General features: G+C 40.0%; 3 protein-coding genes and 2 pseudogenes across 8 annotated transcripts in view; 3 read left to right on the forward strand and 2 right to left on the reverse strand.

Annotated features, from left to right (window-relative positions):
* sona (sol narae) overlaps nt 1-15,593 on the forward strand; it is a 499,516-nt gene extending 483,923 nt beyond the window's left edge. For 2 of the 5 annotated variants that reach the window (XM_065223399.1, XM_065223400.1), the window contains exon 14: nt 13,379-15,593. In XM_065223399.1, coding sequence (XP_065079471.1) covers nt 13,379-13,494 — 116 coding nt within the window. In that variant the 3' untranslated portion in view covers nt 13,495-15,593. The remainder of the gene's footprint in view (nt 1-13,378) is intronic. The other 3 variants (XM_065223401.1, XM_065223403.1, XM_065223402.1) reach the window with 3 other exon arrangements.
* Nucleotides 1-27,836, reverse strand: part of LOC135702387 (homologous-pairing protein 2 homolog) — a 369,039-nt gene that overhangs the window by 110,177 nt on the left and 231,026 nt on the right. The window lies entirely within an intron of this gene.
* On the forward strand, nt 16,695-17,458 carry LOC135702344 (uncharacterized). Its single transcript, XM_065223369.1, has 2 exons — nt 16,695-16,982; nt 17,069-17,458. The coding sequence occupies exons 1-2, from the start codon at nt 16,695-16,697 to the stop codon at nt 17,456-17,458; spliced, it is 678 nt and encodes a 225-aa protein (XP_065079441.1).
* Nucleotides 23,218-24,353, forward strand: LOC135702345 (uncharacterized; annotated as a pseudogene).
* LOC135702334 (uncharacterized) lies at nt 24,428-25,860 on the reverse strand (annotated as a pseudogene).

The raw sequence follows: 27,836 nt of genomic DNA on the forward strand, positions 1-27,836 counted from the left end.
TCACAAGTTCTCGTCCTCCGTACTGCCACATTTTTCCGTTGGCCGATGTCATATCAGATCGCCTGATGGTTGCTATGGGTATATCCTTCGCACACTCTCCAATACTTGTTAGCCACCAGCGACGGACTGAAAAAAGTAACGTCAATAATGGATTCCCGGCCATCTCTGTGAAAAGCGCTGCTGGTGCCTTTATTGGCCAGCATAACTTACAGTTTTGTCAGAGCTTCCAGCAGACTGTGCTCTCTTGCATTGGAACATCTGCTTCCCCACTCCACTGCCCAAGCATTGAAGTGTCCTCCGATGACTACTGGTCGTCGTCCGATCAGCTCTTCGGTAAGTCCATCCAGCATCTCATGGAACTTCTCCATCGTCCATTTGGGGGGTGCATAACAACTACATATGAAGATTCCCTTGATTTTGGCGATCACAAAACCTTCGTATGAGCTCCCAACCACTTTTTGAATGGGGTATCTGCCCATAACTTGTATAGCAGCCATCCCAGCTCTATTCGCCTCCCAGTTATCGTTATCGGGAGGGACTAGATACGATTCCGCAATGATTGCAACGTTGCACTTTATTTATGTTGTCGACTGCCACAACAGTTGCTGAGCAATGTCGTTTCCATTCTCTTTTTAGCAGAGCATACACCTCGGTTGCTTCGTGCAGCCTCTTGCAATATGACCTTTCTCTCCGCATTTCCTGCACAGATCAGATCTGTCAGGGCCATTGCAGTTCCTCGTCTGGTGACCGAAACCCATGCGCTTGAAGCATCGCTCCAGTTGCTTGGTAACCCAAGGAGTGGCTTTCAGTGAGCACACTGACCAACCAACCTTGACCTTGCCCATCTCCAACAGCTTATTCGCTGCAACTGTCGAAAGCTGCATCACCGCCGTTGGCATGCCGCCGTACGCCTTCCTCATCCGGATTGACATCGGGACATCTCCCAGATCGCAGTGCATTCTCAACGCACTTTTCAGCTCCTCTTCTGTAGTGATCTCGTCCAGATCCCTACACTCGACCACTGTCTCCTGATATAGAGCTCTTACGCTCGCCCCTTCGCCAAGAGACTATTCGACGAGCTCCTTGAAGGCTCAGCTCTTGATCGCAGGATCCTTCTTCAGCTCAAAGAGCATCTCGCCTTTCTGGGTGCGCCTGGTTTTCACCACCTTCTCTCCAAGTTGCTTCAACATACGTGTTTTTTTTTTTTTTTTTTTTTTTTTTTTTTTTTTTGGCAAGGAGGAAACCTTCAAAAAGGCCATCGTGCCACCGCTTGACGACTGGGCGCACAGTCGCGGTGACACGGTGTGTGGGATTCTTACCGCACTAAAACCTCCTTAGACGCCTTGCCTTTTTTCCTCCGGAACCACTTGTCGTATTTCTTCGGAGGGGGCCGTGCATTACGCACCTCACTTTACCTCAGCTAATTGGCGCTTCCAGTTCGCTGATCGTCTCTCCAATTTGTGAGCCATTTAGCTCCCAGCGTCACGTTCTACTCGGTTATCTCTGCCCGAGCAGGAGAAAATAACTAATGAATACCTAATTCTGACCTGATACCAAAATTTGGTATTGACCAGCATGACATAAGAGGTAAAATACCAAAGAATAATACCAAAAATCTACATGTGAAATACTTTGTAAATACCAAAAATTGATACTTGGATACCAAAAGAATACCTGTGTGGTATTTTTTTGGTATTGCATTATCATAATTTGGTATTGGAATGGTATTGTGGGAACATTTTTTTGGTATTATTTTTTGGTATTTTACCTCTTATGTCAGGCTCATCCATACCAATTTAAGGTATCTAGATATTCGTTCCTGCTCGGGTGGTGGTGGATACAGCCAACTCTGACGGAGAGTTCTCCCGGCTTCAAGCTTCAACATACGTGTGCTGTTGATCATGTGTACTAGGGTGGGTCATCGAGATCATTTTTTCAGAACAATGTTGTTTTGGTTCCATTTGGGGTCCCAAATAACTCTGCGAAATTTGTGGACGATCGGTTGTAACCCGGCTTTCCGCATTGCGGTTGAAATTTGTATAAAGCTGGATTGAGCAAATATTTTTGAATAACACGTCTAAACATACCAACTCGACAAGATGAGAAACACCGAGGTTATTTCAGTTTCAAGCTTTACCTCCGTTTATATGAGTGAGGGTGGGGTTATAATAGGCCCTTCCTTCTCCAACTACGCTTATGAGATTGAGCAATTGATTTTGAATAAAGCATCCGAACATACCAAATCGATAAGATAAGAAACTCCAAAGTTATTCCAATTTGAAACTTTACTTCTATTGATATGAGTGCGGGGGCGGGGGTGAGTAGTAAGCCTCCCCCCCCCCCCTATCTAACTACGCATATGAGATAGAGTAATTGTTTTTGAATAAATCATCTGATGATACCAAAAAAATTATTTCAGTTTGGAATCTGACTTCCATTGGTACACCGGCAGTGTTGGCAAAAAAGTGATTTTTGACATTTAATTCAAACCATCAACATTTGACCAGGTATAACTTTTTTATAGACATTCTAGCACCTTTTTCTATGAAGATATAGAGGAATAATGTCTTGAGTAAAGTTGTAGAAAAAGGTAAAAAAAGCAAATATACTGAATAAGTCAGCATTCTTAGTTCAGTATTATTTTCATTTTTAATGTTTCGATCATAACTTTTTAGCGATCAATTCTTTCGGCTTATAATGTTCTAGATAATTATGCCAACTACAAAAACGCACATTTTTGTCCAAGACTAAAATTCTCTATAATTATACCTTGAAAAGTTATTAGTACAGTTTTGATGCATTTTTTATTACCTTCATGCGCTTATAGAGGAGAATGAGGCAAGTGGAGACATAAAAACTTTTTATTGTTATTTCTGCAAATAAATAAGTTAATTTTTTGGCGTATACTACATCTTGCGTAGAGGCCGTTAAATCGAAAATCTAAAATTGCGACTGTCACAAAAAGGGGTTAGGTTTTGAACGCTTATAGCTTTGTCATTTATAGAAGAAATTAAAATCAAAAAAATACAAATCAATGGAAAATAGTTTTACGAATTTACTGAAATAAATACATTCCTAATTTTTCATAAAAATCTTTTGAAAAATGTACAAATAAAAAGTGATAATTTTATGACTGTATACAAAGAATAAACGTTTTTCCTAAACCAGCCGTCATAATGAAGTACCACTTGGTTGCGCATCATTCTGCTTAAATCTGTAAATTTATAAAATTGCGTTGCTGTTGCGCCTCCGCTCATTTTTTGATCGCTCAAAGTTTCAGTAGCAAGCAGTAGCAACAACATTATCAACGGTAACAGGTGTAATTTTTCCTTCCTCTGCCATCGTGCAGAAAAACATCCTCGCAGCGAAAAACCTTGACAAACAGCGGTAGGGTGGAAGGAGACTCACCACTTCAACGTGTGTTATTGCACTAAGTGCAATCCTCACATATTCGATATCATCCAATCCAATTGGCGATTTTCTATCTATCCTGCAATACAGTTCAGTGAAGTTCAATCCCACGAAAACAACCCATTATAAAATTCGTGAAAAATCGAAAGTAAATATGCCACAAAAAAGTAAACCCAGTTTTTCGTGGCAAATCGGCACACCTCAAATATAAAGCAGTTAAATCGTTGGACTGTTTATTTATGTTTATGAATGAAACACACTCGGTTCAGTCCAATGTAAATTAAAAGATTTTTTTAAATTGACACAGAAATGCTGAAGGTTTCTTGTAGCCAAATTTTCCAACGTTGATTGTGAAAATTCACAGATTTTGAGTTGTGCCAGTATTGCATGAATTCGACGATATATCTCGCTCAATCATTTGTGCAGAGTCGATCGGATTATATTGGGCAAGTTCGGGATGAGCAGGGTGACCTGAAATTCGATGTAAAAATCAGAAAAAAATCTACATAGGGGAAATGGATGTAACGCCGGCCTAAATGCCCCTTATTTAAGTCCATACATAAATTCAGCAATCGATTAAATTTTCAACAGCGATAAAAAATATCCATTATTATCGTCCCAATGACGCGTTCATCTAGATAAAATTGATAAATAGAAGATTTTTAGCGATTGGCCCAATCTAAGATCCGATCACTGAAAGAAAAGTTGAATGGGCGATTGACTCCTTTGAACCTTTCAAGTCACCAGGTAGGGATGGAATTTTTCCTGTACTACTACAGAAGGGAAAAGCGGTTGTAATGCCTATTCTAACAAAGATATTTCGAGCAAGCTTAATATTAAGCTATATACCGGCAGTGTGGCGACAAGTGCGGGTTATTTTTATTCCCAAGGCTAATAAAAAGGATAAAACTTCACCAAAATCCTTCAGGCCAATAAGCTTATCGTCTATTTTGCTAAAAATAATGGAAAAAATAATAGATGAACACATAAAGTCATCATATTTAGTCACTAATCCTCTGAGCAAATATCAATTTGCATACCAGGAAGGTAAGTCATCAGTAACAGCACTCCATACAAAACTAGAAAGATCTTTTGAAGCAAAAGAAATTTCACTTGCTGCATTCCTTGACATTGAAGGTGTATTCGATAATTCATCTCACGATTCAATGGACGTGGTTTCGATCAAAGCATTGTAAATTGGATCAATGAAATGTTATCGAAAAGAGAAATATCAGCAAACCTTGGAAGCTCACTCATCAGTGTAAGAGCAACCAAAGGATGCCCGCAAGGAGGCGTGTTATCACCTCTAAAGGGTGATACGGTCAAAATTTGGTCAAGGGAAAACGCGTGTAAATCGGTGAAATCGTTTATTTAAAAAATCAAATTAAATTTCATTTTCAAGTTCAATTAGTATAAAATTCAGGAAAAATATTCAGTTAGGCTTCCGCTTTTCCAAATCCGAATTGCCGGGCCTTACGCTTGACCCCTGCCATCAGATTTTGTACAGCCACCTTGTCCACCTTCTTCGCCGCAGAAAGCCAGTTTGCCTTGAACTGCTGCTCGCCCTTAGCAGTTTTTTGGTCTTCTTTAGGTTCCGCTTGACAATAGCCCAGTATTTCTCAATTGGGCGGAGCTCTGGCGTGTTGGGAGGATTCTTGTCCTTGGGAACCACCTGCACGTTGTTGGCGGCGTACCACTCCATGGCCTTTTTACCGTAATGGCAAGATGCCAAATCCGGCCAAAACAGTACGGAACAACCGTGTTTCTTCAGGAAAGGCAGCAGACGTTTATTCAAACACTCTTTCACGTAAATTTCTTGGTTGACAGTCCCGGAAGCTATGAAAATGCTGCTTTTCAAGCCACAGGTACAGATGGCTTGCCAAACCAGATATTTCTTTGCGAACTTTGACAGTTTCATGTGCTTGAAAACATCTGCTACCTTTCCCCTTCCTTTTGCCGTATAAAACTCCTGTCCCGGAAGCTGCTTGAAGTCGGCTTTGACGTAGGTTTCGTCGTCCATTACCAAGCAGTCGTATTTTGTTTATCATCGCGATTTGGAGTCACTACCTTCTTGTAAGTCGATAGTCCGGCTCGTTTTTTGGCTCGATGCACGGTTGTAGACGATACACCCAGCTTATTTGCGGCATCTCGGAGAGAGAGGTTAGGGTTTCGCTTGAAACTACCGGCAACTCTCTTTGTCGTCTCAGCGGCTTCCGGTTTTCGATTTCCCCCCGATCCAGACTTCCTGGCTGTCGACAAACGTTCCCCAAACACTTTAATTGCATTAGTAACGGTTGATTTGGCAACTTTTAGCGATTTTGCCAACTTTGCGTGCGAGTAGCTCGGATTTTCGCGATGCGCGAGCAAAATTTTGATACGCTGCTCTTCTTGCTTGGACGGCATTTTGACAACTGAAGAGTGAATTCCAAAATCAAAATAGGAGCAACATTCTACACACACACCTTCAAAATGAGGGGTGTTCAGGTTTTTTAAATGCAAAATTGAAAAAAAAACGTCAAGTTGATATTGACCAAATTTTGACCGTATCACCCTTTATTGTGGTCATTAATAGTTGATGATCTTCTCAAAAATTTAATAGCCCATGGCTTCGAAATAATTGGCTTCGCAGATGATATAGTCATAATTGTACGTGGCAAATATGATTGTATTATCGCTAACAGAATCCAAATTGCTTTAAATTTTGTCTCATCGTGGTGTGATAGGGAAGGATTAAACATAAATCGTTCTAAAACTACTATCGTGCCATTTACCCGAAGGAAGAAATTATCATTAGACAACATAAGATTGAAAGGCACACTTTTGGAACTTTCTAATGCTGTCAAATATCTTGGAGTAATCCTCGATAGTAAACTTAATTGGAATATGCACCTAGAGCAGGCAATAAACAAAGCTACTAATGCTCTATGGATATGCAAAAGAACATTCGGTAAACAGTGGGGACTGAAACCGAAAATGATACATTGGATTTACTCGGGAATTGTGAAACCCAGGATTAATTATGGTGCATTGGTCTGGTGGCCAAAAACAAAAGAGAGTGTTGTTCAGAGAAAGTTAGAAAAACTCCAAAGGTTAGCAACTCTCTCAATAACAGGTGCAATGAGAAGTACACCATCGAAGGCATTGGATGCTTTGCTTTATATGCTACCATTGCATCAATTTGTACAATTAGAATCCGAAAAGTGTTCTCTAAGGATTACAAGGTCAGTGAAACTCTTTGAAGGAGACCTTAGAGGACATCTTACGATTCTAAAAACTGTTAGTATCAACTCTCTAGTAAGGAACAACGAAGACTGGATGGAGAAAAGATACAACTTCAATCGACTTTTTCGAGTAGTTGACCCTGGGCGTAATTCATGGCAATTTGGTGGCCCGGTTCTTCGTCCAGGATCGATTGTTTTTTATACAGATGGTTCAAGATTGAACAATCAAGTGGGAGCAGGAGTAACTGGCCCAGTGATAGAAATATCGGTTCCTATGGGCAGATGGCCAACTGTGTTCCAAGCTGAAATCCAAGCAATTTTAGAGTGTTCCGTTATATGTTTGCGTAGAAACTATAAGAGTTCAAATATATGCGTCATGTCCACAGTCAAGCTGCTCTAAATGCTTTAAAGTCGGCGACATGTACATCAAAACTTGTCTGGGAGTGTGTTCAATCACTTCAAAAATTGTTTTGTCATAATCAAGTCAACTTATATTGGGTTCCTGGTCATTGCGAGATTGTGGGAAATAAAAGAGCTGATGCACTAGCAAGACTCGGATCTTCTCATAAGTTCATCGGGCCAGAGCCCTTTTCTGGCTTATTGGCTACATGCCTTAGAATGGAGCTAAAAACGTGGGAATCTTCAAAAGTGGAGGAAAACTGGAAGAACACTTCTATTGCTAGGCAGTCGAAGCGATTCATTAATCCAAACATTTATGTGACCCACAAAATCCTGGCACTTTATAAGAAAGATCTTAGTATATATGCAGGTCTTATAACAGGTCATTGTCCGAGCCGTTATCACTTGAAGCTGATTGGAAAACTTCAAGATGATATATGTCGCTTCTGTGGCATAGAAAAGGAAGACTCGGAACATTTGTTATGCCACTGTCCGGCAATTTTCAATAAAAGGCGTAAGTTCTTCGACAAGGGGCTGATAGAACCCTTTGACATTTGGAGAACAACTCCCAGTACGGCAGTGCACTTTATTCGAAGTATAATGCCGTGCTGGGATAATGCTATTAGTCAAACGATGGCGATCACTCATAATAATAGTGATACGGCATCTTGATATAGCTAAAGAAAAAAAAATGGGGAATATATCACAATAGATCAGAAAAATGGTCGCAGTGATGAAAATACCCGACAAGGAAAAATAAAAAAAGATCCGATCCATAGGCCAACATTAAAGCCATTTCCCCTAGCTTATTTTTCTATTTCTGAAAGAAAAATAAAGATTCTTGGACCAGACTAGATTTTTTGTTTCGAAGGAATTCTGGGAAGATTTTCGATTTTAGAATGCATGTCAGGGATAACACCAGTTTCAGGGAAAATTAAAGTGAGCTTTAGAAAGAACTCTTAGAGATTTCAGACTTTTACGAACGAATTTCTAGAGCATTCCCATGGAAAATTTTAGAAGAATTAAGAGGAGAGCTTCAAGATAATTATGAAGAGAATTTTTAAATAATTCTGAGGTTGTTTATTAATTTATTTGATACGGCTTAATCAAATTAACTTTATGGAGCCGAGGATTCTTGTTCACTAAACAATACATCTTAAAACTATATTCAAAAGGTACAACACAATAAACACTTTATCTTCCGCTATCCAATAAGCCTCCTCCATCAGAATGGGAGCCACTTCCAGTGGTTTCATTGTAAGGCAGTATCGCCAACGGGAGATAGAGCGCTTCCAACAAAACGTGGTCAGCACTCACACATTCATCACAAAACGGTTGCTTTCCAAAGCCGACGACGCATCGACTGAAAGAACTGCTGATAAAGAACAATGAGGAAGACCATACAATGGTTGCTGACGAGTAAACAGACAACCGCGTGACAACATTGAGAGTAGTCTGCTTCTGTCGACATCCAAGTAAACACTGACAATACTCAGGTGAATTGCTTCGGAATTCTAAAGAGAATTCAAGTGAATTTTAAATAGAATTATGGAAGGAAGCTTTGAAGAAAATCTAAGAATGAATTAAATGTTTTTTTGAATATGAATATGAAGGAAAATGATTCTTAAGGCGATAATCTAAGGAAGCCTTAGCGTGAAACTTCAAAGGCACAAATGTCAGCTTCCACAAAACATACAAATTTGAAATTGCTACTCTCTGTTTGTAGTAGCACAGGGACCTCCCTTAGCTCAGTCGGTAAAGGCGCAGCTACAAAGCAAGACCATGCTGGAGGTGGCTGGGTTCGATTTCCGGTCCGGTCTAGGAATTTTTCGGATTGGAAAATGTCTCGACTTCCCTGGGCATAGAAGTATGATTGGACTTGCCACATAATTATACCAATGCAAAAATGGTACAGGCATTGAAAGCTCTCAATTAATAACTGTGGAAGTGCATCTAGAACACTAAGTTGAGAGCACGCAATAAGCTAAATATGCGATAAGCAATAAGCTTCAAATGCGAAGAAGAACAAGAAGATGTTTTGTGGAAGCTGCCAGTTGTGCCTTTAAAGTTTCACGCTAAGGCTTCCTTAGAGAATCACCTTAAGGAAATGCTTGAGAACATTCTAATAAAATCCTGTGAAGGGTTTTGAGTAAATTTTCAAAGTAGTTAAGGTAGGACTTTGAAAAAGCACACACAAAATGGGGTGTACAATTTTGCACCTATTTTATGAGAAATTTCGTAATTGATCGCGAATATCTTGTGGTCAGAAATTTTTTGCTTACAATGCCTCCAATAAATTCTCGCTAAATCTTTTAAAAACCTATTGAGTAAGATATGTTCACTAAATATTGCTTGTTTTAGGATTTCGTGCGATTTGTGAACGCAGACCGATCATTTTGCATAAGAAAACGTTTTGTTTCTGTGGTGGGAAAACCTCTATCTATGCTATTAGATTAGCATCGATCAGTCCACAGTGTTGGCTAAAATCAAAATCAGAAAATCAAAATCAGTTATCTTTCAAGATCAATATAGTGTAGTGGTAAGCATGAATACCTCTCACCCCAGCAGGCCTGGGTTCAATCCCAGTCGGCACCGCCGGGATGTTCTGAGGCATGACATCACGGGGATGGAAAGCCGTTGGTCCCCGGTTCATGAGTTAATGGATCGATAGGTAGGGTCCAGGTATGGGAGCTGCCTCCCTGTTGTTGGCAGCATTGGTGCTCAGCACGGAAAACAAATCAAGGAAAAAAGATCAATATCACCTAAAATCACAAGCTCCAATATAACAAGCCAGCATCACCACTAAAATCACCCGTGATTTTCTACCAATATCAGTTGTGATTTTCGATTCCCAAAATCAATCAGCATCAACATCAACCAAGATCAAAATCATCGAAAATCATACGATTATAATATATGTTAAATTCTAGAGTCTGGGACATTCCGAAATTCAAGTCAGCATTCCGGGTGATATTAAATAGATGGATTTCAACCCAAGATGGCTTCCACAAATCCAAGATGGCGGACCAAAATGCAATATGGCAGCCTCCGGACCGATGCATATACGCTGTCCGGAGGCCGCCAGATTGGACTTTGGTCCACCATCTTCGATTCAAAAATGTCTGCGGATGACGATTTTTCACTGCTACTCATCGTCTCATCATCATCGGATGAGTAGAAGTGGAACATCGACATCCGCAGACATTTTGGAATCGAAGATGGTGGACCAAAGTCCAATATGGCGGCCTCCGGGCAGCGTATATGCAGGCTCTATTTCGTAGATACCCATATATTTAGCATGGGTTTAGATGCATATACGCTGTCCGGAGGCCTTTTGGTCCGCCGTCTTGGATTACAAAATGGCGGCGGATGTATATTTTCCTCTTCTACTCATCGAGCCCATTTTGGTTCGCCGTCTTGGATTACAAAATAGCGGCGGATGTATATTTTCCACTTCTACTTATTGAGCCTATTCCATAGATATCCATGGGATTAGATGCATATACGCTGTCCGGAGGCCGTCATATTGCATTTTGGTCCGCCGTCTTGGACTTCAAAATGGTGGCGGTTGTCGGTTTCGTACTTTGACTGCAATACCAAGATATTGATTTTCCGTTTGGTGATTTTGTTGCCTCAAAATCAGCAAAGGTTAAAATCAGCCTTGATTTTGTGCTTTGTGATTTTGCTACTCTCAAGATCAGCTATGATAAAATAAGCCAAGGTTTTCTGTTTGTGATTTCAAGATCAGCAGTGATTTTCGGTCGTTCCTGATTTTGGATTTTTCCCATCACTGATGCCCCGCCTCGATTAAAATTTCCCGGATTTCTTGTTGATGGGGGTGGGAGACTGGGCTACATATTCTTGCATATACTATAGTACATATTCATGATGCGCGATAGTTTTTTTTTATTAGAGTTGTCCTCCAAATTGGATAACATGATCGTTATACCCCTTTTTCGTCTACTTTGCTGACATATAAAAGAACCATCTTCTGATAAGAAAATCACAACTGCCTGTTGCGTTATCATATAAAGCAAGCCTCACTCTCTGCTTTGCTTCAGTGGCCTAATTTTAAACTAATGATGGAGCTGCTGAAAAAATTAACGTATTTTTCGGGAATTGTTTTATCGCACTTCTTGTTTTTTAAATAATAATTCCCAAGAAAATCCCTCCAGAAATCAAAAATTAAGGTAGTAAACTTGTTTATATTTCGACAAATGTTAGCATTAGCATTAAGAAAGTTGTTAAGAATTCGTAGGTGGTACAAGTCCTAGACCATTTTATGTTAGTACTACCACCTCCGTCAGTTACCGTATTGACCGAGATATGGGATTGATCTCTAAGATGAAAGTAGCAGTATCTCTAATAATCGAGAACTGTCCTGGCCACGGCCTTGCAACTGCTAGGGATGGGAAGGATTTTTAGTTGGACACTTACTTAAGAGAGATGCAGAGAACTCTACGACCGCTCATAAGTGTCACAGGAGTTTGGAGGTTTCTTAGTGGGGAGGGTAAGGCCATACGTTCGGTAAACGTTGATGGCAGATTAACGATAGCATTGTTATGCTGTATTTATGTCTCAAAATAAAGTAAATGTGTGTATATGCATGTGTGAGTGTTTTAATAAATAAAAATGGATAGCTTTCACTAATTTTGTGATGTTGAAAGCTGCTTCTTGCTCTATTTGAATTCCTTTATGGTAAATTCATGGGATTCCATTGGGTTGAGTTTCTAGCCAGTTTCAAAATTTTACAGATTTAGCAAACCTTTCATCGTCATTGGCGATTCTTGAAAACTTTCTGTGTAAAATCGTACTAAACTCCAACCGAAACTACCCGAAACACGAAAAACAGAACAAAATCAATATATTTGACGAGAGAAAAAAGTCACTTCCGTCTTCGAACACCGCACACTTCGATCTGTTTATAATTCTACATATGTTCCTATTTTAATATTCTGATATATCTGATTGCAATTTAGGAACCAAATTTTGTATACTATGCATTCGCATTTTTATGAGGTCCTGAATTTGGCCAAGTTTAACTAAGTATGAAATTCAAAAGATGTACAAAGGACCGATTTAATAGGTTACTTCTACTGTATTTTAAATCAATATAAAGCAAAATGTACGAACAATGCACTAAATAGCTTAATGTAGTCTGCGTCAACCATGCAGTCGCGTATTGTACACAACCTCTCCATTTTTATTTCTATGATAATAAGAACCACCCTTGACATCAAAATGAGAGATGTTCTGTAAGGAACAATTTTGTAGAAGACACTTTTTCAATTTCAGGCTCTAAATGCATCTCTCTTGCTAAATTCTCATTCTGCTAAGCAACGATAAGAAATCTAGAAAATCTGTATTGAAATATTAAACAATGTTGGTTTGCCTACAAACTTGAGCAATTAGCATCAGGCAACAAAACAATATATAAACATATTTTAAACAAAAATTTCTGGAGACGATATAGTTGCCACTACCATATAATGGGTTAGGACTGTATGATTCATCACTTCCAATTTTCTTGACAACACATACGATCTACATAATGTATGAGCTGCCGGTGGGTGCATAAATGTCCTATGTTCTATGATACTGGTACATCCATGTAACATGGATCAATTATTCTTCCATAGATAGTAAAGCTGTTATAATTATATTTTAAATCGACAAAAGTTCACACTGATTGTAAAACATCAATGGAAATTTATAAGCTTTAGGTCAAATATCAATACTGTAAAATATATATTTGTAAAATATCTCAAAGCTGTATAAAATAAGGCCTGCATTCAATGTTATAATGAAAAAATAATCTAGCCTATGTATCAATGTAAAATATTTATGTTTAGATTAATACCACAACATTTAAAACCCTGTATCAAACAACCGATGCATGAAAGCATACTAAGTTGCAATAATATTGCACATCATTGTTCTTCCCAAAACCATAATTTCTTAGCGTAGATTCCAAATATTCACTTCTAGAACCTATACAGTAAACCACTTCGCTTCTAGTTCGATCTTCTCGAACCTTTCACAACCAGAAATTCAGTAGAACCGTAGCTGTAGCCCAATTGACATTTTCATTCACTACTCATTAGCAAACATACACCAACTCTTTCTCTCTGCAAGTAGCCAAGTCAGTAGTCATCTTGTCATACCTTTTAGTTTTCCTGAAAACCACTTTTTTTTTTCATTATAATATACCCTGTACACTATTCGCTCGTTGTTTACGCCGCTATTAAAACCAGCATTTACTCTCATTTAGAGGAACCCGATTCCGACCGTTAACCGACTTCTCTAATTATCTCTATTTTCCGTTCTTTTCATAAATTTCCAACCAGCAGTGGATGATGAGGACAGCCGATACAAGAATTTCATGAATGCCATCAAACGGAAGCGATTACAACACCTAAAGGAGCAACTGCAGCAGCAGGAAATCGTCAGCAATCAGCAGTAGTAGACCGACCAATAATGGAAGAGTTTTGTTTTTTACCAACCATAAAAAAACAATCGGAATAGTAGGCAGCGCAGTGCATCTCCAGCCCCCACATCCCTGGAACAGTAGGCTTTAGATTCTAACAAGACAGGCGCCAAGGAGACTGACCTGAGTTCTGCTGGACTCCAAATGCTGCTTTTTTAGTAATTTCAACGTAGTCTGCCACCTTCAAGTCCACCCCTTTAACCCATACCCTCCCACAACCGCACCGTTAGTTTACTTGTTTTGTATTTTCTTCTTCTATGAAGAAAGTGACAGCAAACCACGTTTTGACTATCAAGTAATCCATCATTCGTCTACGATAGAAACAAGTCTCATTTCTCTTCAGCTACTAATTGACACTAGCGCGCAAAAGACCACACCTAAACAAAGCAAGACGTTAAATTATGCAGAAAGCAGAATAAACATTCAAAATACAATTGTGATATAAAATTGTGCAAATAGGCGAAGAAACTATTTACTTCTACAGAATAGTTGTTTCGTATTATTTTTTTGTAGTTCTTAAGCAGAGTGACGCAATTTTTGAGAAATTGCATCACATTTCATGGTAGGTTTAAGAGTTGAAAAGATGCACAATAATTGCGACTTGTTCGAATTATTGACGAAACATTTCCACATTGAGAAAAAAAGAAGCAACAAAAGCGAAACTATAACGGCATGAACTTCGATAGGAAATCAGTCGTCGAAAGATGAGTTCGAAATTCAACCAATGATCTGTGATCTTGAAAATTTGAACTAATGTACGTTCTATAAAAAATCAATTGTTTTGGAAAATTCCATACATTTCGAACCAGACTCATCTTAGTTTCGCTGCAAACAACTAATCGTGACATTCCTATAAACAAATGTTAAAAAAAAAAGTTGACACACACACTGCGCTTTCAAGCGCAGAGTGTCATCGTAAGAAGCATTGCCATAATTCGTAAACCCTAAAACGTTCAGAACGCAGTTTGTAAGTCTATCACTTCGCGCGATCGCCTACTGTAAGTCCCAATCGGACGAACGAAACGCCCAATCTTAGCCCCTCAAGAACCAAAATGATGATCACTCTTTAACCAGATCTCACCACAGAGAACGTGATCGTCAAGCCTAACTGTAGGCAACATGCTGTGCACTCACAGCCCAATCCAATCCAATCCAATCGAACCGCGACACAGCAACCGTTAGCAAATTTTGTTATTGCGTTGAAAAAAAAAATGATCCAGAAAAATTACCACCGAACAGATCAAACGGAAAAACACACAAAAGCACAAAAGTCAAAATACTTTCAACTGAAAACTGCCCTGAAAGTTGATTTCGGAATTATTTTGTTGTAAATAAGAGTACGTATCGTATGTATACTAACATGACTGCTATACTGCCTCCGCCAAACGAGCAATCCAATAAAATCCACAAGAAGCCTTATTGTTAACTCTTGAAATCTTGTTATTTCTTTTGTACTTATCCATGAGCAACAAAACCCGACCTGTAAATATGTAACGATTATTCTTAAAACACAAAAAACGAACCAACTTTTCTAATATTATATAAGCAAATGTCGGAGTAACGAAAATCGCGTAAACAACGAAAAAGTCTGCCCCGATTTGAAATCAGCACAAAAATCTAAAAAAAAAAAACCAAACTCCATGCTGGTGCATGTGGCTCCTAGAAGTGCGCACTTGCTCCTGGGTGCGAAGATGCGTATTTCTGTTAATCTTGAACGACGAAACCGAAACAAGAAAGAATAGACCCAACCCTAGCCCGTAGGTAGAACCTTAATTTATCACTTTTAAGCGCTGTTAGTTGTTAGGTGAACAAAACTATACAAATATGAAGTTTTTTTTTGATCGCGAGCGCGAGCGCGTGCGTAAGATGTTCGCAGCTCCGAGTGCTGGAACTTTAAAGATGGAAGCAAGAAACTATTCGACAAAGGTTATTGTGTATGAAACGAAAAGAAAAGATACAAATTGAAGAGCATTGAGGAGAACTGTAACGAGAATGAACTTTTTTTTTGTAGGAAATATCTTGTATCGTTTCAAATGTAAAATATATTCAGAAATAAAGAAACGAAAATTGAAAAATACCGCAGGAGTATTTTATGTGAAAACTGTGCTGTGTTTCATTGATGGCAGTATCCGAAAGAAGCGCAACCAGGGATTTGCTCTTTTTTATCAACACGGTTTTTATTTTTCAGATATTGCAAATCGCACTCACTTTGTCATGAGCCCTGCGCACTTTCAATGGTGCAGGGACCGTGATCAATGACGTTTATATAAAGGACAATTGAACCGTGAGAGCACCGCCACGGGAGGCGCTATCTCTATCCCTATAATAAGGCTCCATCTAGGTAGCTATTTTAGCTTAGCACCCCATTCTTCCACCGGTAATGCATATTTTGAGTTTAGTGACTTGAGTAATGTCTTTTCATCGTGTATTGCTAAAACTCAAAACAATATACATACCCACGAAGAACATCGTCATATTGATGTAATATTTCATTTTTATCAGTCGATCGATGTGCAATAGTTGTGTAGTTATATCATGAATATTCCAAATGCATTGACGGCAGATTGTTTCCCGGGAGCAGCTGATTCCATCGTTTTAAGCGACGAGGAAGACATTGAAGTTGTAAATCATTATGTTTACCAGTCACATGAACTGTTGTTAAGGGCTTTGGAAGAAGACGAGAAAAATCGAGCTGGAGGATCTCGGCCTGGAAAAAAACCGAATATCAACAGAGGTGCTCATCTAGGAGCTGAGCGACTGTTTCATGATTACTTCTCCGAGAATCCCACGTATAGTGATTCACAGTTTCGGCGGCGGTTTCGAATGTCCCGAAACTTGTTTACAAAGATTGTTGCAGAAATAGAAGCCGCGAATCCTTACTTCGTGCAAATGCGAGATGCGGCTGGTAAACTAGGATTAACTGGCCTTCAAAAAGGCACCGCCGCAATCCGTCAGCTTGCATATGGCATGCCAGCGGATGCTGTAGATGAATACATCAGGATGGCAGAGACAACAGCGCTGAAATCTCTTGTGGAGTTTTGTGAAACCACTGTTCGTATTTACGGCCCCGAGTACCTACGCTACCCAAAACCTGACGATGTGGAGAGGTTGTTGCGTGTTGGAAAGAGTCGTGGATTTCCTGGAATGCTAGGATCCTTAGACTGCTGCCATTGGACATGGAAGAATTGCCCTACAGCATGGGCCGGCCAGTTTCGCGGAAAAGAGAAAAAACCAACAATCGTCCTGGAAGCAGTAGCAAGTTACGATCTTTGGATCTGGCATGCCTTTTTTGTGATGCCAGCTCTCCATTATTCTCGGAGATATACAATGGCAGAGCTCCACTTGCTAAATACACAGTAAACGGGCGACAATACAGCGTTGGCTACTATCTTGCAGATGGTATTTACCCACCACTAGCAACATTGGTACAGACAATTTCTTCTCCAGTTGGACTAAAAAAGAAGGTAACAAGGATTTTTTTAATATAATTTTATCAAAGAAAAATTAGACTCTGATACATCTGATACATGTTATTTTCTCATATTCTTAGCACTACGCACAAATGCAGGAGTCTGCCCGGAAGGATGTCGAGCGAGCGTTTGGTGTATTGATGTCGCGGTTCGCAATCATTAAAACACCGGCTAGGCTCTGGCAAAAAGATGTCTTGGAATCAATAATTTCAGCTTGCATTATTATCCATAACATGATCATTGAAAATGAAAAAGATGATCCAACGATCTGTGAAGCGAACCCTGAAAGCAACATTGATGAAATTACAGCTGACATCCATCGGATAGGTCCAGAAAATCAGGAGAAATTTGAGACATTTTTGTCGCGGTACAAAGCTGTTCATGATACTAACCAGCACTTTCAATTGAGGAATGACCTAATAGAGCATCTATGGGCAATGAAAGGAGAAGAAGATGAGGAAGAAGATTAAGTGATGAATTTTCAGGTTTCAAATATATTCCAGTAATCTACACTACAGCTAGAGTATAAATTCTGGTAAAAATAAAGCAATGTGGATTGATAAATACCACTACAGTCTGGTCTCCCAAACTCGATAATGAATATGGGGTTATTAAACTTGGCAAAGTATGAGCATGTACTCTTGAAGATGGTATCGTCCCTGCCAGGTTCAAGTTCATTTTCTATAACATTACATCTTCCGTAAAGCTGAGTTTAGATAGGGCAAGTCAGTTGAATTCAACTGACTTGAATGCGAATTGAACGTGTAAACCATGCCATTCATTGAAAAAAGTTGAACCAGGCTCAACTTTTCAAGCCAATTGAATTCAACTGAGTTGATCAATTGACATGCCTTGTCTCAACTCAGCTTAACTCGATATCCTCCCTAATTGATTGTGGCTTCAGTATTAAAGTGTCGAATGTATTGAGGAGCATCCATTAATTGCGTCATGCGAGATTGAGGTAAAATTAATCCCCCTCTGCCATTCGTTACGTTTTTGTTATATTTTATGCATTGCTTGTCATATATTTCTAAGCCCTCTTCTTCCCTTAGAGTGAGATGTAATCAATGGATGCCCCCTTGGGTTCGTTCTGTATTCTGGGAACCAGAATGATCAAGTAGGGACACAATGAGACTGGTGATGTTCGTAATGCTTTGTTACGTAAAATGATTAAGTTAGATAGGGGATATCCCCCAGCCCAGACATCTCTCAATACCGTACATTGCTGATTTCCATGATTTCAAAGGTAAATTTGTATCACTAATATGGTGGAAGCATAAAACAAGAAGTAAGAAGAAGCATACATTCCAAAACACATGATTAACATGAAATACTGTGATAACCATCACAACGAAACAAAGAAAAAAAAATCATTCGGAATCTGACGGCAAAATGGAACTATCTTCGGAGCAAGACTCATTCTCTGAATTGGATGGCGCCTCGGCACACGCCTCGGGAACCCAGATGCTCTCATCGGTGTTGGAATCTGCGTTTGATCTCGCATCCAGGATATGAATAGAGCCTGCGTCATATTCATCCTCAGAATCAGCAGGTGGGGTTGGAACGGTTTTGGTGGCATCGTTGCTGTTTGAATCGGCATTTACTTGCGGACCCGGAGGCATTGCTGTGTCGTCTTCATTGATGGGTACTTCCAAAAGAATCTCTTCATAAGACTGGCCGCAACCAAATTGTCCCACATTATCCATAGCAGCTTTTCGTGTTTCGTTGAGGATACGTGTTTGTTCCAGAATATAGAATTCTCTGGCCATACCAGTCATTTTATCCAAGTCGATTGACATTATAGCATGGTTCACCATTTGCTTGTAAGCCACAGTTCTCTGGATGCTGTCTTCGAGTTTTTTTGGTCAAAGCAGCTAAAATTCTCCCATTATCTGCCATTGCCATACTAGCATCCGCCAAGCTTTTCCTTGACGCTTCCGCTGTTTTGCTTGCTTTCTGTCCCATTGGCCGAGAGCATCCAGCTCCGGAAGTATTCTCCGCTTCGTCACATGGTAATCCAACTGCTTGCTCCTCTTCCGCTTCTTGAGGAGTGGCTGAGCGTTTACGCCTCCCAGTTACTGTTGATTTCTGAACAAAAATATGAAAGAAATCATTTTGTACATACATATTCAAGCTGGAAAAACCTACCTGTTTTGCTGTGGCTTGTTGGATCCATTTTGGAGCACCCTCCAAAATCTTGAAGCAGTGCATCAGACTGAATGATGTTCCTTCCTTGGTGTTATACAGCATAAGCGCTTGCTGCAACACGTCCTCCGGAGAAGCACCGCTTTGTTGCCGGGATTGAACCTGTGCCAGGCAGCCAGCAAACTTATTCACGCTTCTGTTTATGGTTGACCACCTGGACTTTATCCCTTTCATTCCCCGCCGCTCGGCGTCAACAGCAAAGTTTTTCTCCCGGCAGATTTCTGCAAACATTTGCTGGATTCTGCCATACAATGTTTCTGCCTTCTGATTTGTTCCTGTGATGGGGTCCTGGGACACATCCAACCACGCGAGACAAAGCGCCGTATCTTCTTCGGATGTCCAGCTTTTTCCTCTTGCTTTGGTAAGTGCGAAGCAGAGCAGCAGTGTCACAAGCAAACAAAATAGCGACCCAGTGCAGAGTTTTAGTGGGGCGCCAAATATGAAAACTCATAACTTGATTTTTGTTGCGTTCTCATTTCCCAACCCCGTTTAGCTACTACCGGTGCGGGCATAAGTTGCTATATGGGGCTCGAAAATAGAGATAGGGACCCGTATGGGGACTCCCGTGGCGGTGCTCTGATGCCCTGATATAACAGCTGGAAGATACGTATCAACGCGGCAAAGACATCATCGTTCCACACTCAAAATTTCTCAGACTTGTTCCGCCGGAGAATAATAAGATCTCCCTAAACGGCACAGTGGTGGAATGGTCGAAAGAGGTAGTCTACCTCGGCTTAACACTAGACAGCAAGCTGATTTTCAGGGAGCACGTAGACAAAACGAAAACCAAGTGTAACATCTAGCTAAGATCTCTGTATCTACTCTTCAACAGGAGATCTCCCCTAGAAATACTGGAATAAGAGACCAGCGGAGACACTGTTATGATTCCAAACGAACTGTCAAAAGCGGTTCCAATCCAGGGATGCCAGATGATTTTTTCCAATTTTTATTCTTAGTGTAAACAAATACGAAGCCAAAACTTAAAAAGCATTTTGCTGATTAAAAAAAATAAAAATCCCGTTCAAGGTCCATGTACCTAACCATAGGAATTAAGTGACAACGTAAAAAATGAACATGTAGGCTTTTGGTTAGGCTAGAAGCAGGGAAAATCTATTATTTCAAATAAAAATAACTGAGAAATGATCAGAACTTACCGAACAGATTTTATTATTTAGTCTTATGTTGCTTCAAAATAGTCGAAAGGCTGTTTTTATGATTTCAGCTGAATCCATCCTGTTACGCAGTTTAGTTTTGTTTAGGGTAATCGACGAAAACATCCTTTCAACTACCGCTGAGGAGTGTGGCAATGCAAGTAGGGTTGGCACAATTCGTCTGAGATAAGGAAAAGCGATTTCGCCATTCACCCGTTTGGGGGCCAGTACCACTCCCCAAAATTCAACACCATCATCAAAATTAGTATCCATTGGCAAATCCATGTTTCTAACCTCGCGGAATTCGTCGTCTACCATTTGCATTTCTAATTCGTTGATAACATTTGAGATCATCCGCAAAACTGGGTACATTGAGATGTTTTGGGTAAATGCTCTACCTCAAAAACCTGGTAATGGTTTACGAGAATCATATCATCCATAATGATACGTTTCCCGATTTGATTTACAAGCGTTATGTAGAAGTTCATCACCATTGTTCTGAAGTGATGAACATCCTCAAGCTTGATGCTATTGGATGACAAAACATCATCCAAATGTTTTTGTACGCCAGTACCCATATAAACCTTTTCCACAGTAGTTTCACAAATGCAAAATGTGCAAAATTAACGAACCCAGGTCTTCAAGCTTTGCAATGTAGTCTGGTCTCATGAAATTATCGAGGATTTCCTTGAGCAAACGAACTAGCTCAGAATTGAGTCGGAATATTTAAGGCGCTTCCGATTGGAACAAGCGGTTTAGTTTGTTAACTTTTGGTAGAACAAATTCCAAAAACTTCAAGCAAAGATCCGTCATGGGGTTCTCCAAGATACCGCTGATTTCTTTCATCTTCTTGGCATCAAGTCCACATTAGAATTAGTATAATTTAAATATACTCTGAGAGCTGGAAGTCTTTCTAGCATCCGTTTCACTACCTGCTCCAATGACAACCAGTGTGTAGCAGTCGGGTGGAGCATTTTCAATGGTTTCAAGTCCAGAATTGCTTGAAGCTGTTCAAATTTCGAAAATAATTTTGTTTATTTTATGTTTAATTTCAGGAACCTACTGGTAAAAATCTGTACAAAATCTGTATTAATTTTCAAAAATCTGTATAATGTCTGTAGTCTGTATTGGGTATGTACGAAACATCAAATATTTGTATAAATACAGACATATATGTATATCTGGCACCGCTGTTCCAATCTGCAATGTATACAAATGGTTTACTTCAATTAGGGAGGAGTAGTAAAATCGCTTAACAATCACTCATGATTATTTTTGTTATATTTAAATGTGAAATGGAATAATTTACAGCAATAATGGATACGTACAGTAATAAAAATGGAATGATGTGATAATTATATTAGCGCAAACAGTTAAACACCGTAAGTCAATTTCGACTATGAGTAAAGCCCAAACTTGCACTATATCCAGCGTTGCCAGGTTGCCAGATTTATCTGGCACAGCCAGAGAAATTGTTGCTCTGCCAGACAGATTTTTTGAGAAATCTGGCAGCTTCCTATGTTAATTTGCTGTGCCAGATTTTCGCCAGACATTTTTTTCGGGTTTTGCCAGATTTTTTATAAATAAGCCTGGCATCTCTGACTATATCAGTAATTTTCACAACGAATGAGTGAAAAGGAACCGCTGACAGCTGCTTCAGAACTTTACCTCCAATTTTTGAAAAATATATCATTGTGATCAAAATGGAGCTGAAATTTATATTCATAATTAGACTCGTAATTAGAACCAATCCCAGACACATAAATAAAAATAAACTTACACTACACAGCCGTGATGTTTCCGCCACTTGAAAATCCATCGGCAAGCCGCAAAAGCTTAGCCATTCGCTTTTCAAATCCCGTTTCTTCGAGAACCGGAAAAAGCTAAGATTGGAAAATCCCGCTTTCTGCTGCTTCCTTCCGGAGTTCGAGCAAAACTTATGGAAACACTTCATTTTCAAACAAAAAAACTTCAAATTTTATGAATGGCAAGCGTAAACAAAGTCGCTCGTCGGTGCATTGGCGAAGTCACTCGCAAGCAGTTACAAATGTAAGTGATGCCAGAATTGCTTTGATGTGTATCTAGTTGCCAAATTCATGTTTTTTTTTTCTTCGCTGGTCTCTTATTCCAGTGTTTTAATCTACCCTGTCCCTAAAAAATAAGCTTGGACCCTTATTACGGGTATCACTTCACGGTAAAAAGGAAGTGAAGTGACCAGTTGTCGCTCACGATGAAGTGATTGCCGTGTAAATCATATGGGAATCACTTCACCGTGAAGTGACATCGGTAATAAGGGCCTTGCTGTCAACAAACAAATCATCCTTCCCGTAATAGAAAACGGGATGCCAATCTGGGAGAGTTGCGCAAAAAGTCCAGTGTTTGAAGTTTTCACTGTTCACTGAATAATTCACATGTATTTCCGTAACCGTTGAACCCCCATTGTCAGCGGCGCCAGTGGTGTAGTGGTAAGCGTGATTACCTCTCACCCCAGCAGGCCTGGGTTCAATCCCAGTCAGCGCCGCCGGGATGTTCTGAGGGAAGTAAAGCCGTTGGTCCCCGGTTCATGAGTTGATGGGTCGATAGGTAGGGTCCAGATGTGGGAGCTGGCTCGCTGGCGTCGGTAGCATTGGTGCTCAGCACGGAAAACAAGATCGACGGAAAACAAACCAAAGGAAAAAAAAACTAAACTAATTTCCTTGTATCGGCAAGACGACGAATCATGGCACATAAATAAATAGAGAAAAATATTGTGATTCTTGAGAAAAATCCACATAATGCCCAACAACTTATGCGTCGATCAGTTGCGCGCCGGGTTGTGCGCCAGCTTTCTTGATGAATATGTAAACTAACAAACGTCAAAAAAAATCCGTATCGAACAGCAAATTTTCCGAGTTTGTTCTATTCATAACAGTTTCCAAATCCATACTTTCCATAACATTGACAAAATGTATCGAATTAAAGAAGAGGTACTTGGCCGACATGCATCAACCAATACGAAGTATCACGTGCTGTACGGGTTCTATTTCCTGGGCTTGTCCAAATCGCAATTGGAAAAAATGTACGGGAAGCATCACACTACAATTAGCAGCTGGATAAAACGTTATCGCGAAAGTGGATTGGTGGCTCGCAAAGAGAGAAGAAAAGTGTCCTTGCAGTTTGGAGCAGAGAAACGACGGTGGTTAATCGAACAGTTTAAAAAAATCCGACATTATTCTTAGATGAGGCCAGGGATAGTTTTGAGAAAACTTTCAACTGCTCCATCAGTATGTCCTCTGTTTCCAGAATACTACACGAGCAAGGATATACGTGGAAAGTTCTAGAGCGTCGGGCGATCCAGGTTCAAGAATCTCAGATTTATCATTTCGTCAATGAGCTGGCTGCAATAAACTGGGACCTACATCACCTTATCTTTTTGGACGAAGTATCGATCGACAACAGAGGTATGTTGCGGAATCGAGGCTACGCCAAGGTCGGCGAAAAATTGATTTACAGGGGTGAATTCAACCGCAAAGCCAGAGTATCCTTACTCTGCTTCTTGGGCCAGACAGGAATGAAGAACACGTACTTGACGGAAGGAACTTTCACGAGGGCAAAGTTCTTTGAATGTTGTCGTAGCTTTGCCAACAGTGGAGAAGTTTATCGACACCCGGGAGTTAATTCGGTCTGGATCTTGGATGGGGCTAGAATTCACTGCCATCGACGAATAGTTGAGTACCTCCGGTCATTGGGAATCCATGTTATCTTTTTGCCTCCGTATACACCGTTTTTCAATCCAATCGAGTATATTTTTGGATACTGCAAGAACAAACTACAACGTGTCTACATAGAAAATAGCTCTTCGGATCTCACAACAACCATTTCTGCGACGTTAAATACATTCACGAACTTTAACTGCACTCGTGTATTCCGCAAATGCGGATATCTGCCAGGTGGGAAATTCAATCCGGCAAACGGACTAAGTCAATATATCGAATCATTGGGATTTGAGAATGTACGTAATAAGGATTAATAAACAATAAATCAAATAATCAAATGTTGTTCAACTTTTTTTATTTCATAAACTCAAAACAAAGAGATGTTCAATAAGCAACAGCTTCAATCAGTTGGTCGTCCCGAATGCGTATGGAATCGTTCGGAATCAGGATCAGCAAATCGTTATTGATGGTCGACATCCAAGCAGTCGGTCACTTCCTCGGCGAGTTTCTGCCCAAAGCTATCTTCAGATACAGCAATACTGCCAGACACATCTGCTAGCAATGAAGTGTTAGTTGCCTGCATCGTTTGCAATGCGGTCAAGCGCAATTGCATCGCCTTAGCATATGTCATAAGCTGGTCCAAATCTGCTTGCAGGCCATCCAACAATTGTTTATACCCTGAATTAACATTTTGGGCAATGCATACATCCTGACGAGTGAACAAATGTATCAGATGTTGGGGAGGTCCTCGCAACTTCAATTCCTCTCGTTCAAGCGCGTCTTTGGTCAGTAAGTACGAAGCCCATACAGACCAGTTGATGTCCGATGAAATGTAGGATAGCTTAGCTTGTAGAGTTCCTTCAACTCAGTGGACAAATAACTGTTTGCCTGGTTGGATGCTGCTCCTGCTCGGTAACGCTCCTCCGGTTTTATCAGCTGCACTCGCAGTGTTTCGTACATAGCGGCTGAGGTCACCGACTCCGAATAAATGTGCACAAACACGTTAATATCTCTGTTCAGAAATTTCTGCATTTTGTCTGGCTTTTCTAGCAACTGTAATGGTTTAAACGTGCGTTTCGAGGCTTTATCTTGGAAGGAGATGAACTTATCCATATGGCCGACTTCTGGGTTCAAATCATCATTCCAGTGCACGGTAAATTGATCAGCATCTCCACCAGCGAGTGATTCAAACACGGCCTCTCTGCGAATGAACTTTTCACAGTAATCCCATACAGTTTGCATTACCTCCTCAGCTGATTCACAGTTCACTTGCACTTTTCCCACAGAAGGACCTTTTTTGTGGCCCTTGAAGTTTCTGATGAATACAGTTGCTGGGAATCGAAATATTTGTTTTGGCTCCGCTTGTTCACTTTCACTTCCAGGGCTTCCGGGCGAAGCAGAATCCAGTGTATCCTGGAACGATCGTTTTGCCTGCTGCACATTTGATGGTCCTGCTTCTGCTTCCTCCTCCAGAAATTCTACCTCGTAGTCAACCTCCCGTCCCTCCAGTCCTACAAAAGTTGGAGACATATGCATGATGGCACATCTGAAAAAGAAACACTTATTATGAAATGCATTTCATTTGAATTGATACGAAAAATATTTTACCTGCGATTCAAAGCCGACGTCGAACGGGCACAGCAGAAATCAAATGAAGCCGCTAGGAAAAATGAGTTGACAGTTTGTTTTGTTTTGTTTGGTGAAGGGTAACTGATGGGTTGTTGACTATGTACGATTGCAAGTAATTTTTTTTTATTTGTTGATTTGCAACTGTTTTATGTGAAATTATGATTCACTGGCCCGAAATACATATAGGTAATAACGAGTTGAAGCTTTAAGAAGGGTAATGTCAATATTTAAAGACAATTTTTGAAGCAATATAAGATTTCGTTCGAGTCAACTATCAGTCACATACCCTTGCGCACAAAAGAGTGACAGCTGAGCAAATCAAGCTTTTGCTAGAATTTCTCGGGAACCACAATAAATCTTGCTTCATCGCTGATCAAATCTAGATAAACATTTCAAAAGGTCCTATCTGCATTGATCGATTCTCTTCATCGACTTTCTCTTTCGTTAATAACTCAGCTGCAAAACCTTTCCCTGTTGTATTTGACTTTTTGGACGCTAGGTAAGAACCTCCTTTATCAAACTATGCGATTCAATTAGCGCGAAATCTGCGTGCATAGCAGTGATTATAAAAAGAGAAAGTCGATGAAGAGAATCGATCAAACCAGATAGAACTCGCTTTCAATCTGTTTCACAATTTTTGGAGCTGATAGTCCCCAGTCCAGCTCTTCCTTTTTCACGATAGCTCTGTCAATTCGGCCAGTTGTCTTTGAAGGACGCCCCGATCGCATAGCTGGTGAGATAGAACCACGCTTTTTGTACATCTTCACAATTCTAGCGACCGTATCTTTGTGAAGCTGGACAATATCGGCAATATCACGGTAGCTTTTGCCAGTTTTGTGATGTTCAATAATCAAATTTTGGATACTGATCAAAATTTGATCTTTTTTTAGGCATTTTGAAACAAGTAACTTCCAATTTTGAACACAAAACTGAAGTTTTGAGCACGACAACTTCAAGAGCACTAAATGACAGATAGACACAATATTTACATTAGATAAAGTTGCAGAATACACACTAAAACTCAGAAAAACACACTTAAATCATAGGTGGATAAACTTTTTTTGCGTAATTTTTTACAATTTTTCATAATTTATCACATGAAATCTCAAGAAAAGATATAAACGCCGTATGGCAATGTGATAAATAAACATAAATTGATAAATCATGGAGGAACACTCATAAAATTAAACCGATTTTCACCAGAAAAACAAAAAAAAAAGTTAATTGGTAGGGGGTGGTTAAACTTTGTTTGCATACTGTAAGTGTAAGCACCCCATTACGCCACATTACATCCACATGATTTTTTGGCATGTTGTATGATGCCACACCGTCGCCACAGCAGTGGGCGCCTCGTCTCGTGTCCACAGTATGTTCTTCTAGAGTTATTCCGATTACACGAGTGAATCGCGTAAATGGAGTACACGTAGCATGATTTAATTGGTTCCAAAATGGAATACCCCGTGATCCCGGCGATATAGGAAGTTACTGTCTTCGGCAAACATTTTCATGTGACTAAAGTTTTTCGGATGGTGGACATATAAGTTCAGAGTTCAGTCATTAGGCGGCGTGAGTGTATATATGAGATTGACTATGTGCTAAGGCCTGTACTCGAAAAAAAATGCACCAGCAAAAAATTATTTTAAGACGCCAAAAATTTATTTTAAGACGGATTTTCTTGAAACTTTCAGGGAATGAACTTATACATATCCCTAGTATCACGCTTGTCACAAATCAATTGTAGAAACTTATATACGACTTATTTCAGTCAGAAGCAAGTTCTGTAACTTATTGTGATGCAAGTGTGCTACTCGGGATGGATTATGCTTCGGCATAATTACTTTATTCAGAGTTGGTTGGAGATGCTAACATGAAGCTTTAGTGTGATGATTTATTAGCTAGAGAATGATCTTTAGAAGAGGGTAGGTGGATAGTTCCGTTAGAGTACGGCAGTATGAAAATTGAATAGAAGTTGAAAATGAGCGAAGGGCCATTAATGCGTCGGTTTTTCAAGATAGACGCACATTTTTGCCTAACCCGTACGATGTACGCGGGGACTTGAAGTATGTCTCCAAGTCCACAGGCAAAAATGTGCGTCCCCGCGTACATCGTACGGGTTAGGCAAAAATGTGCGTCTATCTTGAAAAACCGACGCATTAATGGCCCTTCGC

The sequence above is a fragment of the Ochlerotatus camptorhynchus genome, unplaced genomic scaffold (assembly GCF_037179485.1).
Source record: "Ochlerotatus camptorhynchus isolate MF236.1 unplaced genomic scaffold, CSIRO-AGI_Acam_v1.1 ptg000192l, whole genome shotgun sequence".
NCBI lineage: Eukaryota > Metazoa > Arthropoda > Insecta > Diptera > Culicidae > Ochlerotatus > Ochlerotatus camptorhynchus.